The 19,270-nt window shown below is 35.3% G+C and overlaps 1 protein-coding gene and 1 long non-coding RNA gene across 2 annotated transcripts; both read left to right on the top strand.

Moving 5' to 3' along the window:
* Nucleotides 1-6,347: 6,347 nt before the first annotated feature.
* On the top strand, nucleotides 6,348-9,682 carry LOC137740962 (phospholipase D alpha 4-like). Its single transcript, XM_068480766.2, has 4 exons — nucleotides 6,348-6,561; nucleotides 6,880-7,440; nucleotides 7,527-8,724; nucleotides 9,087-9,682. The coding sequence occupies exons 1-4, from the start codon at nucleotides 6,466-6,468 to the stop codon at nucleotides 9,530-9,532; spliced, it is 2,301 nt and encodes a 766-aa protein (XP_068336867.2). The 5' UTR covers nucleotides 6,348-6,465; the 3' UTR covers nucleotides 9,533-9,682.
* A 6,483-nt stretch (nucleotides 9,683-16,165) lies between these two features.
* LOC148694283 (uncharacterized) lies at nucleotides 16,166-18,151 on the top strand. Its single transcript, XR_015966954.1, has 3 exons — nucleotides 16,166-16,306; nucleotides 16,415-16,511; nucleotides 16,631-18,151. It is a non-coding gene; the product is annotated as an uncharacterized LOC148694283 (long non-coding RNA).
* Nucleotides 18,152-19,270: the final 1,119 nt, after the last annotated feature.

Below are 19,270 nucleotides of genomic sequence, written 5' to 3'. Positions count from 1 at the left end.
GCTAGAGATAGCCAATGGTACCATGTCATAACCCAATTCGGATTTTCTTTGTGAGGATCTCCGAAATTCATGATTCGTGTCCGTTCATTGTACATTGTGTGGTTAGTTTTTGTCAGATATTGTTTGTGTTCAGTTTTAAATTAAAAAATTAAAATGATTTTTGAACCCATGATGTACGATAAACAGACACAATTCACAAATTTCCAAGATCCTCACAAAGAGAATTCAAAGAGAATCAGAATTTGTCACAACATCGAGGATCCTTTAAGTTAAACCTGGCCGGATTGGCTAATTGAGGGGCCTAGCCTACGAGAGCATGGTTGTCACTCTTATTTTTCCAGACCAAAAAACATCTTACTTTATCACGTAGAAATATTCATAATTTAAATTTCCTTTGATAATAATTTTATTTTTAAGTTCTAGATTTCAGTTTATAACTGGAGAAGGATGGACAAAAGTAACGGAGAATTAAGTAGGATGGAGAGAAATTGACTTCAAATTTGTTTCAATTTGCACCATTCTTCATTCCTCATTTACCTCACATACGTATCTTCTATTTATATAGCACAAATATGAACAAAAAAAAAATTGAAATTCTTATCAAATGAGCCTTTGATTTGAAGGCATTGCTTATGTTCATAGCGAAAATTATCCACTGAAGGTGTTACAACCGATCAAAGGTAGATGGATGTAAGGACCAAAATGGTCTCATGATCATATATGGAAGTCCAAAAAATATACATGCGAATGCCTTCTGAGGATCTTCCAAGTGTTTGGTACTGGTTCTCTTTGTGTCTACTAAATGTTTGATGTAATGAATGCTAGACTATCTCAATAGATTGTGCCGACAATATTCGACAAAATTCTCTCTATATCACTTATCAGATTTCTTCAGCATATGCCATTATCATGTTGACATGTGTGCAACATAGTTTAGTTGACAACAACAAGTCCACCAAGCGTTCAACGAAATGCCTAAGTGAATAGATTAATTTATTTTATTTTTTTTTTTTTACATGCTTAACCTTCTGTTCCTATATAAAAAAAATTATATTTCACACTAGGACTGTGCAAATCCTGAATTCGCCATTGCAACCGGTTACACTAAAATTAATGTAACAAGTAAGTTAGAATCGTGCTCTAACATTAGAGGTCGAAGTCTTGAGTTTGCACAAAGCTTAGTTAAGGTTTTATCTAATTTCAATTTTTTCGAACTACCTGGATTAGTCAAACTATTCGGCGGTGTTGACCTCTTTAAAAACATCGCCATATCAAGAACCAATAAAAATACAAACTCTATTAATTAATCAATAAATTTGAATTAATAATCAATCTTAAACATCACAACTACTCTCCTAAACATTAAATCACTATTAACAAACAGTCTAATTATATGTCACAAAGTCACAATTCAAAATCACGAACGACGTTGCTGCGCCTAAGTTGAAAATGAAAACCTTAAAAACTAATCATGTATTTATATTCACAATTCACCGTTCAACACCTTAAGAAAACGTTCATGTTAAACACTTTTTTTTTTTTTTTTCCTTCAATCATGTTAAACAGTTAATAAATAATTATAAATTTTTATTAGACACAGTGAAATTAGGGATTAGGTTAAATGACACATACTTGGTGTGGTGCCCATGCCTAAGTTGCCTTGTTGGTGGGCAGTGTGATACGAGAGTGATTGAAGAAGGCAGTTGGGATAGAAAAATTTGAATGAAGTGGATGAAATTAGTTTGAAATAGAGGATAAAAGTATAAAATAGTTGCTAGTTTCGAGTAGAAAGAAATACAGTTGTCTTTTTGTTTTTTCTTTTTTTTTAAATAAAAATATAGGTTTTTATCACAAATGATCATTGAGATTGATCAAACTCATCATTTTAGTCATTCACTTCAAAATCAATCAGTGTAGTCCCTGATATTCACTACCGCATATCAATTTGGTCATTCCGTTAAGAATTCGTCAACTATTCTGTTAGTTTGTATGTGGGACCTACAAATCTAATGAAATTGTGACACGTGGATTACACAGAATAAGGGTTTTTATCATCAATGATCCCTGACATTGATCCAGCTTCTCATTTTGGTCCCTAGAGTTTCAAAAATCGATAAATTTGGTTCCGGACTTTCAATACCAGATGTCAATTTAATCATTCTGTTAAAGTTTCGTCCATATTTTTTGTCCCAATAATCCAATCATATGACGCCACGTGGATTAATTACAAGAAACTAGTTTTTTAAGATTTAAAACTAAAAGTAAAATAATAAACTAGAAACCAAAATTAAAAGAAGAAAAAAGTCATCATCATCTTCATCAAGGTATGCTCAAAAATACAAGGAAGGCACCATAACACCACTAAAGTACTTGGCCTCCTAAACTCACTTATCATTCTCTTTAGTTGGTTATAATCCTGTCAAATTTGAATTGAACTTGGATTCGATTTTATTGAATTTAGATTATTTTTTTTTCTTTTCCAATTGGGGTTGTAGGATGCGAGAAAAATGTCAAAGATAGTTTCTTATAAAAATATTAATGATTGGATTACTGGGACCACATCAGCACACAAATGAAAAATATTAATGAAATTTTAGCGGAATGACTAAATTAATGTGCGGTAGTGAAAGTTAAGGACCAAATTTATTGACTTTTGAAACTCAGGGACCAAAATGAGGAGATTGATCAATGTCACTCTTACTTTGTGTAACCACGTGTCACTATTTCATTGGATTTGTGGATCTCACATACCAACTAACGGAATAGCTGACGGAATCTTAATGGAATGACCAAATTGATGTCGGGTAATGAATGTCAGAGACGACAATGATTGATTTTGAAAGTAAGGAACCAAAATGATGAGTTTGATCAATCTCAAAAACTATTTGTGATAAAAACCATATAAGGACTTAGCCACTTAATCCTACTGTCTATGGTCATAGTTTGCCGCACCAAAATGCCATACCTAATTGCTGAGTGGGCAAAATCTGGCCGATAAGGGAAATTTTTGGGTTTCGATTGGGTAGCTGCCCGCCCTTGCCATATTGGCCCGGCTCCGGGGCTGATTGAGAAAACCCCAAACTTCATGTGTGAAATTGATCATCTGGCCAATAAATAATGGATATACAATTGAACGTTTCAACTTCAATAAAACAAAAATACGAAATGGAAAAAACAAAAGTATCAAAACACGGGATACAAGATTTAACCGCATTTACTAATTATATTATTGATCATGATCAACTCTTAAATAAATGAGATTTCATTTCAGTAGCCTTTCTTGATTTCTTCTTATTATTTGTTTGGATGTGATTTCGTTACTTCTCGCTTTAGAGACAGATGTTATCATTTATTTTTTTTTTAATATACAATGATAATTTTACCTTAAGAGGTATGGAATTGAACAAAGCCACACAATGTGTGAGTCATAATAATTTGGTTTTGATTGGTCATCCACATAAGTTGAACTTAGGACCTCTCATTTACAAATGAAAAAAAAAAAATATCACTAGACCATAGTACTAATTGACGCATATTAAACCATATTGCAATTGAATGAATTGCTTTATTGTTTGAAAAGAAAAGAAGTTTCGTGTTTCCATGTCCTACTATCTCCTCTTTTTATGTTTTTTAGTACATCGATATTTTTACACTAAGAGAGGAGGAGTTTGACTAAGCCACACAATGGGTAACCTAATTAGATATCGAATTCGCCATCCACGAGATTCGATCCTAAGATCTCCATATTTTTTAAATCACGTTTTTATCCCCCATTAACCAACATTTATGTTGCTTTTTATCCTCTTAAATAAAAGTGGTTATCATCTAGATGAAAATTAATAAAGAATCTAATTAATTTTCAGTAAAATTTTCTTTAATCAAATGGGATTTTGATTGATATTAAACAAATTTAATAAATTATAATCTGATCGCATTTAATTTAAACTTGATATAGTTTATAAGAATGCAAGCGTACGGGACTTTAAAAAGGTCTACAAAAGTGTATGGTGGATTAAAAAAAAAATCACGGACTTGAAAAGAATACATGAGGTGTTAAGTGTATAAAATACCCAAGAGCCATGACAAATACAACATCAAAATTATATTTACATACTCAGCATGCTTGTGAGTTGGAGGTATTTAATACTTACCCTAGGCATATATAGATATAGAGTAAATTGTATATATATACACTTGTATTGTCTTTTCAAACTAGTCCTTGATGATATTTTAATGTGGGTGTTGGACTGTTTTCTAATTATTTATGATGAACTGAGGGCTTGTTTATAAATGTTTTTGAAATGATTAAAAACGTTTTTGAAGAAAATATTTTTTGAACCAATATTTAGTAAATATGCAAGTGAATCTTGAAAAAAACACTTGAAATGTTTTCTACAAAAAATACATAACTAATGCTTCTTGTAAGAAGCATTTTATGTGCTTTTAAAATTAAAAATATTTTTTCTAAAAAACTCTTTTAGTGATTTCAAAAGCTGGTTTGTTATTTTCAGTTATTTGCATGGCATCACAGTCGAACCATATTTTATTGGATCGGTTGTGTTGGCCTTTTCAATTATTGGTTCTTTCTCGTGTCCTTTCAAAGACTTGGTAAAATCATGCAGGACCGGTTGCCGGTTAGTATGAAACGAACATGCATGAAATGTTTAATATTCATGTTAGTGTCTGGAATTGGTGGGCTGCTGATAAATAAATTGTTCTTTTTTAGTTTTTTTTTTTTTTTTTTTTTTTTTTTTTTTTTTTTTTTTTTTTCCCCCCTTAAGATTCTTGATTATGCTTGGAGGCTTTGCTTAACTATGAACTTATGTTGTGAAATGAATTTTATTTTACCTTTATGTTGATGGTTTGGATAGATTAAGTTAATACCATTGACATGGATAACCTAAATGCCCCTAAACAAGCCAACGAGAATGAGTTACATATACTCATCAAGACAGCATTATTACATTTTAAATCAATAATATAGTGTCATATATTTCTGTTTTACCACATGACATTGTATTTAGATGATAGTTGGTGTCTTAACCTTATGCCCTATTTCTAACAAAAAAAAAAATTACCAAACTCTGTAGAAGAAAGTTCATTAGATTTCTTTTTAATATTTTCAAGTTAAACTAATATAAATTGCGATGAGAGGATTCGCACCTAATTGCCTAAGAGGGAGCGAATCTGCTCCAACCAATGTGTGGTTACGCCCATGGTTGCGAAGTCCAACAAACTTTAGCAAACTCTTATTAACCTCATCCATTCCTTGCAACTTAATTCCTTAAGAAATATTCTCTTCCAAATCTCCATTCATATTCTGTATTTTAAATCAATATATCACATGAATTATTGTTTCCGATAGACTTTTTTGGTATGTACGATTGAATTGGAATGAATAAGTCTTTAATTTCAAGGTATGTTGAGGCGAGAAATGAAAAAATTATGACCAACTAGAGAGTAGAAGATGAATTACTCATGAAGAAGACTTATCCATTTCATCCTTAATCCTCTTCAAAATTGTAGAATTAGAAGGGATGAGTTATCTTCATATCTAATCTTCTTCTAATCCCCTCCAAATGAAAAATCATTCAATTCTACATTCAATGTGCCTTAAAATTAAGAAGTTATCCATTCTAATTCAATCTTGATCACTACCTCCATCATCACCTATTTGTATTCCTCAAACTCCCAACCCAGCAGTTATTATATGAATTTTGATGTTCTTTCTCCTTTTGGGTTCTCCTTTCTAACGTTGACATCGGTACATATTAACTTGCCTTGAAGTCATTATCACTAATCTCACCTCACACTCATCATCCTTCCAACCAGTTTCTTGTACATAAAGTTACCCTTGACTCCTCTTCAAAAAAAATTTCTTTCTATTTTTCTATTTTTCAATTTTTAATAATTATTTTTTTGCTAAATCGGCTTCCTTGCCAGTTTTGCGGGTTTGGGGAACCCAGAAATGTTTAAAAAATTAATGACTTATAGTTTGGCAATTTTGTTTAATTAGCAAGTCAAACTAAAATTAATGGATGTTAATCCCAACATTATACTCTTGCTTGTCGGGCTGTCTAGTTTATTTTGATCATGTCATCTAATTAATTTGTAATAATCCAATGGAAGACTAAACAAATGGGACACTTAAAATTTAGGTTTTTAGGCAAACCAATGAAATTTGTTGTTCTTTTGAGTTTAAGATACTTCAACTTGACGTAAAAACTTGTTTTGGAGTTGAGGGTTGCCTCTAAGACTGGATATTGAAAGTTTCACAAGTTTTTCCTACCTTGTTCCTGCCAACCTCATCATTTGCACTTAAAGTCTCCTTCCCATCGATCTTCTATATCTGCAAAACACATAAAACTTACTTGCAACCTTTGTATATCAGAATAAGACAATGACTAATTGACAATCTCTCTCTCTCTCTCTCTCTCTCTTCAGATTGTTTTGAAGGCTAAAGCTATGGAGGGAAAAGTATATAAGTTTCTCCATGGAACTCTTGAAGCTACCATCTTCAATGCCACACCTTACTCACCACCACCAATATTCCCCTTCAATGTAAGAATTTTCACAAGCTAGTTTTCGTTTTTTTTTTTTTTTTTTTTTTTTTTTTAACAATTTTATCAGCAACTGTAGTTCATGAGTGTTGAACTCAGCACGCACCTCCTCCAGTAAAGAGGGGTACCGACAGAGAAAACCGTTATGTTCTACGTATAGTTGTTTACCGTCTAATTATTTATTGTTATAAGTTTCCAATGCATTATACATGCAAGAGTTAGAAGGCTAATTAATCATTCCTCTACAATTTGTCGTGTCAATCTCAAAGAGTTGGATTTTTGCTGTAACGGAAAATTGTGTGGAAATCTTTTTTTACAGTGTATTTTGGCAAATGGAAAGCCTGCATATGTGACCATCAAAATAGACAACAAGAAAGTAGCAAAGACGACTCACGAACGCGACCGTGTGTGGAACCAAACCTTTCAAATCCTCTGTGCTCATCCGCCTGATTCGACCATCACCATTACCATGAAAACAAAATGCTCCATCTTGGGAAAATTTCAAATTCAGGCACATGAGATACTGAACGAAGCAAGTTTTATCAACGGTTTTCTCCCTCTTGTAATCGAAAATGGGAAGCCAAATCCAGAACTCAAGCTCCGGTTTATGTTATGGTTTAAGCCCGTGAAGTTTGAACCAACTTGGGGGACAATAACTGATAATGGAGGATTCAAGGGGCTGAGGAATGCATCATTTCCACAACGATCCAACAGCCATGTCACCCTTTATCAAGATGCTCACCACTGCTCAACTTTCAACCCTACGCCAGAGTTTTGTGGGAGTCCGAGAAGACTATGGGAAGATGTATACAAAGCCATTGAGGGGGCAACACATTTGATTTACATTGCGGGCTGGTCTTTCAATCCTAAGATGGTTCTGGTAAATAGAATCCCAACACAATTTTCCAAGCTATAAATTAATACTGTGTCTTTTGTTCCGGAGCCTTATATTGTGCTCTTAATCAGGTCAGGGATCCTCAAACAGACATCCCGCATGCGCGAGGGGTGAAGCTCGGTGAATTACTAAAGCGGAAGGCCGAGGAAGGTGTGGCAGTGAGAATAATGCTTTGGGATGATCAAACTTCATTAAAAATTATCAAGAACAAAGGAATAATGGGAACACATGATGAAGATGCATTTTGCTACTTTGCACACACGAAAGTGATATGCAAATTGTGCCCTAGATTGCACCGCAAGTTCCCCACAATCTTCTCTCACCATCAGAAGACCATAACTGTAGACATCCAATCCCTCACCAGTGCAAGTGACAAAGAAATCATGAGCTTTGTTGGGGGTCTAGATCTTTGTGATGGGCGCTACGACACGGAGCAACATTCGTTGTTTCAAACACTCAATACAGAATCACATTGTGCTGATTTCTACCAGACCAACATTTCCGGGGCTAGCCTTCAGAGAGGAGGGCCAAGAACGCCGTGGCATGATGCTCACGCTTGTATAACCGGCGAAGCTGCTTGGGATGTTCTAACAAATTTCGAGCAACGATGGTCTAAGAAATGTGATCCCTCTTTATTGGTCCCTTCTATCACCTTAACAAGCCTCATTCAACAGACTTATGCAAGTAAACCCTCTGAGAGGGGCTGGAATGTTCAAGTTCTTAGGTCAATTGACAATGTTTCGGCAAGCCAATTGTTTCGAAACCTGACCGTGGAACATAGCATTCATGAAGCCTACGTTGAAGCAATTAGGCGCGCCGATAAGTTTCTATACATCGAGAACCAGTATTTCATGGGAGGGTGCTATTTGTGGGAGAACGATCGGCATAGTGGATGTAGAAACTTGATCCCCGTTGAAATTGCACTAAAAGTGGTCAGTAAGATCAAAGAAAAGGAGAGGTTTGCAGTGTATATCGTGATTCCAATGTGGCCAGAAGGGTTACCTGAGAGTGAACCTGTGCAGGATATACTTCATTGGACTAGAGAGACAATGTCAATGATGTATAGATTGATTGGAGAAGCCATAAAAGAAAGTGGAGTTGAAGGGCATCACCCAAGAGACTACTTGAACTTCTATTGCCTTGCCAATAGAGAAGTTGAGACCCAAGGGGAGTTTGTTCCCCCTCATTCTCCTCATCATGCAACACAATATTGGAATGCGCAAAAGCATAGGAGGTTCATGGTCTATGTTCACTCCAAGCTCATGATAGGTATGTAGATGAATTTCAATTTTTTTTTTAATAAATAAAGTTATATGTATCATATTTACTAATTGGTTGTATCTCCCAGAAAAGTGAAATCCTGCTTTAGTAGGTGGATTTCACATAGTTTACGCTTTGTGAAAAATGCAATCAGTAATGTGATCGCTGAATATGGTACATGCATTATTACTTATTACTTATTAATTGATTCCAATTTCTACTTTCTCGTCAAATTAAAGTTGAGTAATCCTATGTATGGTGTGGCTTCTATAAGAGATGTTCTTTATAATGTGGTACAATTAATAATGCGATATAAGAAAATTAAATTGTTAAAGTAATTTCTCTTTGTTGTGGTGCCTACTATGATCCAGTGGACGATGCATACCTTATCATAGGATCTGCAAACATAAACCAAAGATCCATGGACGGACATCGAGACACTGAGATCGCCATTGGATGCTACCAGTCCGACAACAGTGACAACAAGACGATGGTGAGCTCGGGAGGCAACATTGGAGCATACCGAATGTCATTATGGTACGAACACACAGGTCGTGTCGAAGAACTGTTCAAGCAACCCGAAAGCTTAGAATGCGTGCAGAAGATGCGTTTTATCGGAGACCGGATGTGGGAAATTTACAGTGGGGAAGAAGTGGTCGACATGGAAGGTGTTCATCTTGTGACATATCCCATGAGTGTTTCAGAGGAAGGATATGTTGAGGACCTTGTTAAAAGTAGTGATGGTCATTTTCCAGATACAAAGGCTATGGTGAAGGGCAAGAGATCAAAAGTGATACCATCAATATTTACTACATAGTCAATTAATTAGCCTTTTTTTAAATAAATAAATATATATGTATGTATATATATATATATATATATATACAAATCTTTTATTTTTAATTATTTTAAGAGCAATTTAGCTAAGTCATTGTTTGCAGAAAATGTAAAACTATACAAATTTTCATTTGGTTTTGTCGCGTGAATACTAATTTGATAGAAATTAGTACTAATTTTCTTTTTTTATTTTTTTTTTGGAGAAGGGTAGAGTACTAATTTGATGTCATGATTGTAAAAGACTTTGGATACATGTCAATAATTGCACAAGGACAAACTACTTGTGTGGTGATGCCTTGCTCACCTCAATAAATGAAATACTATGTTTTTCATATATATATATATATATATATATATTCAGGTTGTTGAAGTACGATGCGGTAAGAATCTCATAATAGACGGTTTAAATTGTTGAGATTCAATGTGAAAAGGGTCCAAAACAAACCCATTTTTTGAGAAAAATAGAAATGCTTTCACTTAAAAGGCCTATTTATATGTATATGCAGGATTTCTTACAATAAGTGCTTTTGAAAATGTTTACCAAAAAAGCACTTTTATATATAAGTGTTTTGATTCGAAGTAGGAATTTTTTAATAGATATCATTTTAAAGAAAAGTTTGATGTTAAAAAGTTCAGAAGTACTTTTAAAATTTGTTGTACAACATTCTTAAAAGCAATCAATTAGTATTACGGTCTAGTAGTATTCATTTTTACTTGTAAGTGAGATGTCTTAGGTTCGATTCTCGCCAAAGGCGAATTTGAACTACATTGTTGCAAGCCCATTGTGAAACTAAGTCAATTCCCTGCCCCTTAATGTAAATAATATTATTTGTTAAAAAAAATTCCTAAAAATAATTTTTTATTATCTGAAAGTGTTTTTAACCTTTCATAGTTCTGTAAATCATGGATTAGGAAACAAACAAGAAAGAGCACCAAGATTATTATACAAAATTGCTTAGTTATGAATGTCATATGATCCATATCCATTATACACTAGCTAGGCCACGTTGCTTTGCTTAGTAATTAATAGGCCAAAAGAAGCGGAAATTGGCTGAATGGAAGTATTGACCAAGGAAACTGGGATTCGCAGAAAAGGTGCGAATTTCAGGTTGTGTGACTGGTGTTGGGTACCGAGAACAGCCGATGGAACGACGGATTTTGTGGCATCGCATGTGGGAGCGGAAATGTGCGACTTAGTTTGGGTTCAATGACCTCCATCTTCATCTGTTCGCATTCTAAACAAGGACGACATGTTGTTGGCCCCTGGTGGCTTTTGTACTCCTTTTGGCTTCGGCCCTGGTGAATGACATTTTCTAGTTCTTTTTAAAAAAAAAAAATAATAATAATAATTGAAATGGGGAAATTGCAAATTTACAATGCAGCCTTGTCCTTGAGTCTTGAGTTTGAGAACAATTTATATGGAATGTCTACATTATCCCATGGAATTCTGTGACAAAAGTTTATACTTATTTTTAAGATTTTGTTGTCAGCATTTTAAAATTTTATTGTGTACTCCAAATTTTTTATACGTAGAAATAAAAATACTTTTGTAAGAAGTGTACAATAAAATTTTGGGTAAAGTACAAAAAACTACCTCAACTATTAGGATCACGACAGTTTCATACCTCATTTTTTAAAATTGACAATGTCATACTGCATCTTACGAATTTGTGACAATATCATACCTCCGTCAATTTTTCTGTTAAGTGCTGACGTGGCAAGAGACTGGGACCACTCATTAATCCAGCTGGATTAAAAAATAATTAAATATTAAAAAATTAAGAATAAAAAAACAAAAAAACAAATTTCCTAGGGGTGCGGCATCCCCTTTCCTTCACCCGCACCAATTTCAATTTTTTTTGTTCTTCTCTCCCCTCCTTCTTCTTCTTCTTCTTCTCCTGGGGCAAAACTGGATTTGTCACTTTTTTTTTTCGTTCTTCTTCTTCTTGGGGCGAAACTAGGTATGAATTTTTTTTTCTTTTTGTTTTTTTGTTTTTTTTTTTGTTTTTTTTTTTTGTTTTGTTTTTTTGTTTCTAGGTTGCAGGTAGAGGGAAAAGGGGATGAAGATGAAGATGGGGAGGAGACAGAGAGGGTTCTTCTTCTTAGGCTAAAACTGGGTTCGATTTTTTTTTGTTTTTTTTTTTTGTTTCTGGGTTGCAGGTAGAGGGAAAAGGGGAAGAAGATGAAGATGGGGGAGGGGAGATGAGTGCGCGTTGGGTGGGGGGGACGAATTGGGTTGGGTTGGGGGTTTTTTTTTTTTTTTTCCTTTTCTCCTTGTTCTTCTTCCGTAGGAGGGGGTGTTTTAATTTTAATTTTTTTTCTTCTTCTTCTTTCTTCTTCCTTCTACTGGGTTGCAGTTTGGGTTTTTTTTTTTTTTCTCCTTCTCCTCCTCTTCTTCCTCTTCGCCTCCTTCTTCTTCTTCTTCTTCCGTGGGTGGGCCGGGAGGAGGGGTTGAGTTGATGGGTTTTCTTCTTCCTCTTCCTCCTTCTTCTTCTCCTTTTTCTTCTTCTTCATTCTTCTGGGTTTTATTTATTTTTATTTTTTTCTGGGTTGCAGTTTCCAATTTTTTTTCTCCTCCTCTTCATCTTCCTCCTCCTTCTTCTTCTTCTTCGGTTCTTCCTCCTTCTCCTTTTGGGGGGGGGAGGGGGGTGGGGCGGGTGGGGTTGGGGGGTTGGGTTTTCATTTTTTTTTTCTTTCTTTTTTTGTGTTAAAGATTAAGCAGGAAGAAGATGAAGATGGGGAAGAGAGAGAGAGAGAGAGAGAGAGAGAGAGAGAGAGAGAGAGGGGAGAAACGACTAAGGTTTTTTTTTTTTTTGTTTTTTTTGTTTTTTACTTTTATTTATTACTTTAATATTTAAAAAATATTAAATATTTTTTTTAGTTTTTAATAATATTTTAGTAATTTTTTAATAGAAAGTGGGCTCCGAATCAAGCCACGTCAACACTTAACAGAAAAATTAACAGAAAAAATGACGGAGGTCTGACATTGTTACAAATTCGTAAGATGAGGTATGATATTATCAATTTTAAAATATGAGATATGAAAGTGTCGTGACACCAATAGTTGAGGTAGTTTTTTGTACTTTACCCTAAAATTTTAAAAGTGCCAAAAATAAGATGAATCATGAACCCATTATCAAATCAATGTTATTGATCCTTTGTTAATAATTGCAGGAGTGTGCTATCTGCACACCTTTTTTTACTATTCACACATTCCTTGTTAAATTATGTCATTTGATCTTCTTAAATTCATTTGATCCAATAGTAAAAAATTAAAAGAGTGTGTAAGAAATAAAAAGAGGTATGTAAATATCACATTTCTAATTATATCTTGGAATTAGAGTGTGTGTCTATATTCCATTTCTATCATTAAAAACTACAAGAATAGTATGTGTACTATGTTGTTTTACAATAGGCAAATCAAAATCAAATAATTGAAGGATGAAGAATTAAATTAGAATAGTGATGCCCACAAGTCAATTTTTACTTTTTACACATCTCTCTTGATTTTTAACTATCGAATCAAATGAATTAAAGAAGATCCATGGTAAAAGATTAACAAAAGTGTGTACGAAGTAAAATGGGTGTGTGAATAGCACTATCTTTAAATTAATTCAAAAGTTTTTTTTAGGGTCACGATTTTTTTAGAGTAATGTTAGGGAGGTTAAACTATCACATCCCGACCCAGGCCCCTACCACATTCCGGGCTTAACTCCACTGTAGCACGATATTGTCTGCTTTGGGCCCTGACCACGCCCTCACGGTTTTGTTTCTAGGAACTCACACAAGAACTTCTCAGTGAGTCACCTATCCTGGGAATGCTCTCGCCCCTTTCTCGCTTAACTTCGGAGTTTCGATGGAACCCGAAGCCAGTGAGCTCCCAAAATGCCTCGTGCTTGGTAGAGATGAGAATATACATATAGGGCTTACAGGATCCACTCCCCGGTCGATGTGGGATGTTACAATCCACCCCCCTTGGGGGCCTGACGTCCTCGTCGGCACACACGCGCCCAGGGTTAGGCTCTGATACCAAATTGTCACATCCCGGCCCGGGCCCCCACCACATCCTGGGCTCGACTCCACTGTAGCACGATATTGTCCGCTTTAAGCCCCTACCACCCCCTCACAGTTTTGTTTCTGGGAACTCACACAAGAACTTCCCAATGGGTCACCCATCCTGGGAATGCTCTCGCCTCTTTCTCGCTTAACTTCGGAGTTTCGATGGAGCCCGAAGCCAGTGAACTCCCAAAAGATCTCGTGCTAGGTAGAGATGATAATATACATATAAGGCTTACATGATCTACTCCCCGGGCGATGTGGGATGTTACATAAATTTTGCAAACTAAATTATGTGTCACCAATAATAAATAAGCACGTTAATCAACACTTAAATAATAATTCAATCATCAACTTCCATGTCATTTAATTTAACATTATATTTTTTTTTTTTAAATAATGATTTTACACTAAGCATCAGTTGCATATCCAGAAATAATTATTCAAGGGGTCATATGTAAAAGTTCACAAATGTTTCTTAGACATATAATAACCTTAAAAGTTAAATCATAGTTCCATTATTCATAAATTATAAAACAAATAACAGTACAAGTTCTAATTGTCCATGACGTATTTTTCTGTTTTGAAAATGCTGCATTATAGCTTTATTACCAATGGAAGAAAAAACATTAAACTCTATATAGACCGCTATGCTATCACCAACCATTGATCTCTCATTCAATTAGGTAATGTACTTTCACAATATTCATAGCGAAAAAAGCTCTCACCAAGTAATAGTAACTAGTAGAACCAAAGTCTAAAATTCTAAAACACACATATCAATATATGATTCACATCAATAATCAAATCTAATTATCCATAAAAGAAACAACTTTCAACCAATTCATTAAAACAATTAGAAATTTGTTTTTAAATAAGTTATGAAGACCTACTTTGAAATTTAGGCGGTCGTCAGAATCCTTAGGCCCTATTTGGCAGATCGGATAAAGGATCGGCTAGGATTAGTTATACAGACCCGGGTGTTTGGCGTTCACTGGTACTAAATAAGTGCCGGATTAATTTTACTGGTTTACTTATTTAACACAATATACGCATGCTTAATAAAACCAACCAAAACGCTCGGATTATTTAGTCGGTTTCACTCTCCTTTCTCGCAAACTCGGCCCTCTCTCTCTCGCCTTCTCTCGGCATCGTCGTCCTCCCCGTCACCTTCTCTCGCCATCGTCGTCCTCCCCGTCGCCTTCTGTCGGCATCGTCGTCCTCCCCGTCACCTTCTCTCACCATCGCCGTCCTCCCTGTCGCCTTCTGTCGCGCTGCTTTCTCTCGCCATCTCTGCTCTCCTAGTCCTCGTCGACTTCCTCATTGTCCTCTCCTTGTGGCCTTCCTCATCACCTACTCGTCGTCCTCCCTTGCTCGCCATCCTCCCCTGCAACTAGGTCTTGCAAAGAAACATGGTGCGACGAAGAGATGATTTCAATTTGGGATTTTTCTGCAACTGGCTATTTGAATTTATTTGGGATTCTTCTGCAGTCGAGGAAGAAGAATATGGGAGAGAAAGGGAGGGAGTTTAGGGGGTGCAGCCGAGAGAGCTGAGGAACAATTATTTGGGATTTTTCTGCAGTCAGGGAAGAAGAAGAAGAACGGAGAAAGAGGGAGGGTGTTTGGGGGGTGTGGAGAGATCTGGGAACAAAAAAATGATTTCACTTTTTTTTTTAAAATTTTATTTTAAGTTTGATTCCTCCTCTCCAGTATAATACCTAACACAGTATAAATAATACGGTCATTAGTCCGATACTGCACCAAACGTCTGACTAATTTAGTCAGTACTATCTGGTGACTATTTATCTTATCCGACAGAAATAGTCAGTATAGTCCGATCTGCCAAACGAGGCCTTAGTGGAGTGGGGTAGTAGGAGTTTGGGCGTTAGGAATTGAGTTCGGTGGGATTGAGATTTGAGAGTAGAAATTGAAATTTTGAAATTGCGTTTCTTTGGGGACTGGGTTTGCTCGCTGCGGCTTGCAGTCTTTTTATTTTTTTCAAGTTCTAGTGTATCTTTTTTTTCTGGCTATCTTATCTTTCGTTTAAGCTGTGTTTTTTTTTTTTTTTTTTTTTGTATAAAATAACATGACTTAAAATGACGTCATTTTGGTTAGGTAATATTTAAATAATAATAATAAGGACAACTCTTTTTTGAAGCATTTTATCAAATAGTAAGAGGGCACGTATGAAGGCAAACTCCAACTTTTAAAGGGGTAGCATCCAAGTTATCTATGGAGATTCACCAGAGTTCAAAATGTCAGCTGACCCTCAACTAAACTATGTTTCTGAGTTATTTCGAGTTTTAATACAAGATTTGTCTTTCTAGCACTTTCAGTAAACCGATATTTATATTATATTTAGGATAATGCTAAGAATATTAAATTTCTAAATCAACTTTTATAAACCAAATAATGTAGATGTCGATGATTAAATTATTACTTAATTTTGATTAACGTGCTCATTTCATATTGGTGACATATCATTTGGTTTATAAATTTAATGAAAAATTTTGATCTCTCAAACATTATCCTTATATTTAAATATAAAAGAAAACGAATATTTTACCTTCCTTCAGCATTTACCGGCAAACTCCCTCTCCATCTCTCTCTGCAAACGCCAATGGCGAACACTGAGAGACCCGGGTTGCAAATCCGTGACCTACTATTTCGTATAAATTATTCCGCCTACAGCTTTACGGTATTATTCTCACCCTCTAACTTTCATCTTTCTTTGTTTGTTTCCAAAGAAAATAAGAAGGAAAATTTCACTCAACACCAATCTGTGCTACTTCTGTGAATAATTCAGATCTTCAGCTTAGCTAGTTGCTTCGATCGCCACTGTCAACCTCACCGCCTTTCCTTCACCCACGATGACGTCGTTCGACTCGCCGCCACTTCTCCATGTTTGTACATGAGCTTTTTTTTTAGTATATAACTTTTCAGAAATTATATCTTTTTTTTAATTAAATTTAATTATTAATAGATTGGATAATGTTTCTCGCTGTTTCTCTCTCCCAATTAGTGTGAATGAGGTGGAAGCATTGCGCGTACAGTTTAAGTTGAGTAGTTCCTTTCTCGACGATGGATTACTTCACAAGGTTCATCAATTTATGCACGTGTTGAATAATTTTTTTAGTTTTAATTTTTTAATTTCTTTGACATGGGTCATGGAAAGTATATCTTTTTCTTTGAGTTTTTCATTTACTAGCTGATATTTTATCTGTTGTTCAATGTCCATGAGGAGCTGAGGTTGGCGCTTTTCAAAACTCCAGCTTGTGAAAATCTTTTTCTGGATAGAGTAAGCTCACTTACGATATCCTAATTTAAACTATTCCTTACTGCGGGAAGGGAGATTGGATGTCGGATGCACAGGAAAGCACATGTGACGACCTGTCCCTAATTTTTTATATAATTTCATTCTCGAGTGTGTAAAATGATGTTTATGTCCTTATTGGCAAAATGAAACCTGACGTGAACGTAGTTATTCGGCTTTTAATTTATTTTTCCTTTTATCGTAATTAAATAGTACTCATTGTTATGAATGCATGAGCGCGAGTTAGACCTGAATCAGATTTGTAACGAAAAAGTTACGCTTAGTTGAAGTACGTTAACAATAGGTAGAATTGTACACGTTTGTGCTAATAATTTAGTGTTAAGGTGAGCCGGATTGTGTACTTTTATATATTATATAGAAAGTATTATAGTTTACATAAGTGCTTTTGGATTGATTTTATGCCTATCATGTCTTATTTTATTTAATTTTAAAAATGCCATTATATTGTTGGGATTATATGTTGTCATGGCATGCTCATATACATTATACTTGCTCGTCATGCATGCTTGCACCGGTGTAGTACTCACCCCGGGCCAGGGTCAAGCTTAAAGTGTATGTTCACATCGCACCACACGCTCACCTTGGATCCATTATAGGTGCCAGTCATGTCCTAGGTTGCAATAAGCAACTAGGACTTGTATGTGATGCACCTAGCGCCAGTCTTCACGTGATTATAGTACTAGAGCGCATATTATGATTATACCCAGTCCTGTTCATGTCAGATTCCCTCTGCATGAACTCATGTGTTAGCATAGATTGATGAGCACCTGATTTTCTTATGCTACGGTTGAGATATTATGATTGGCATATTTATGGAATTATTGTTGATTTACATTTGATTTCATACTTATATGTAGTATTATTTTTCTGGAAACTATACATGTTTTACGGTGAAGGGTTAGTATATTCAGAAAATAAATGTGTTTTATAAACCTTTGTTTTTGCCCACTCACCCTTCTGTTTTTCGCCCCTCCAAGACTTAGTTAGCTGAATTTTCTATGGCGTACAAGGGATCTCTGGCAGTTCTGACATTTCCATAAATAAATGTAGGAGCTTATTTCCAGTTGTGTAATAAGTACCTTAACTAGATTCGACTGTTCTATTTATGTCTTACTGTCATCTACACTCTGAACACTTGTGTTTTATGGGTTTTTCCCACTACTGTGCACTCTCTGCATTAGTTTAAATAAATGTTAGCTTTGGTTTAAATTTGTCCATATTTTTATGCATCACTTTCCTTTTTGGTTACGTCATCTCTGGGTGTTGGCCAACATACCTCGACTCCGGTCGGGATGTATCAGCACATCTGCTCTAATTTCTTTTTACATTATTCTCCAATCCATTTCTTCTCCTAAACATGTTCTACTTATGTTATTGACACACCAGGGACATCACAACGGTTTTTTCAAGTTTTATTTTCAACACTAGAGTTGAAGACTAAAAATGTTGGTAATGCTCTGCTACCCTAAGGTGGAAAATCAGAATCAAAAGATGTGTTGCGTTTTAGGATTGCTTTGACCAACAAAACGAAGCTGTGTTGATATGCTTTTTACTGCCTTGAAGGTTCCCCTACTTCAACTGGCACAAGCACTTCTGGGATTGACCTACTAAAATCCACCCACAACCTCATCCACAACTTTGTCCTCCAGTGGCAACATATTATGAGAAGATTGTATCACCACCGATGGCAGCATGAGAAAATCGTATCACCGTCATTGAAACTTCGGTGAAATAAATGTCACCAACAAATTAAATTTTGACTCGCTAAGACCATTTCTAAAGGAGATGTCAAATTCTAAGTAGAATGCCATGTAGTCAAATTTGAAAGTAGAAATAAGCTTCAACCGATATGTCAACCCTATGTAAATTAACATATGAATTTTCATATGTCAAATTTGACATATGAGAAAATGTGATGTCACTTAATTTTTTTTTTTTTTTTTTTTTTTTTTTTTTTTTTGGGGGTTGAATCAAAGACGATATCATTAAACTGAGAAAGCTTACACTGATTCTTGGATGACAAGGGCTTAAATAACAGTTGGAGGCTCCTCAATCCAAGCTAGTTTTGAACTGCTAGACAATGCTACCTTTGGCAAACAATAGGCAATCCCATTATTATTCCTAGAAACAAAAATAAAATTTGAAGTAATAAATATACCTGGACTATGAAGTATATCCCCCGTTAACAAATCCATTGTGGAAGCACGATCCACACAAGTGTTGATGATGGATATAGCTTGGGATGAGTCACTCTTAATTCGTACCTTTTGGAACCCCAAATGTGATGCCAATTCCACCCCATGAAGGAACGCGTGCATCTCTGCATGA

Source organism: Pyrus communis, chromosome 9 (genome assembly GCF_041283825.1).
Source record: "Pyrus communis isolate YQ-2024b chromosome 9, ASM4128382v1, whole genome shotgun sequence".
Taxonomy (NCBI): domain Eukaryota; kingdom Viridiplantae; phylum Streptophyta; class Magnoliopsida; order Rosales; family Rosaceae; genus Pyrus; species Pyrus communis.
Note: the sequence above shows the minus strand (reverse complement) of the source record. Positions and strands in the feature narration are given on the sequence as shown.

Coding starts and splice junctions, on each gene's coding strand:
- LOC137740962 (XM_068480766.2), top strand. CDS start 6,466: ATGGAGGGAAAAGTATATAAGTTTCTCCATGGAACTCTTGAAGCTACC. Junction 7,441..7,526: donor TCAATCCTAAGATGGTTCTG/GTAAATAGAATC, acceptor GCTCTTAATCAG/GTCAGGGATCCTCAAACAGA. Junction 8,725..9,086: donor TCACTCCAAGCTCATGATAG/GTATGTAGATGA, acceptor ACTATGATCCAG/TGGACGATGCATACCTTATC.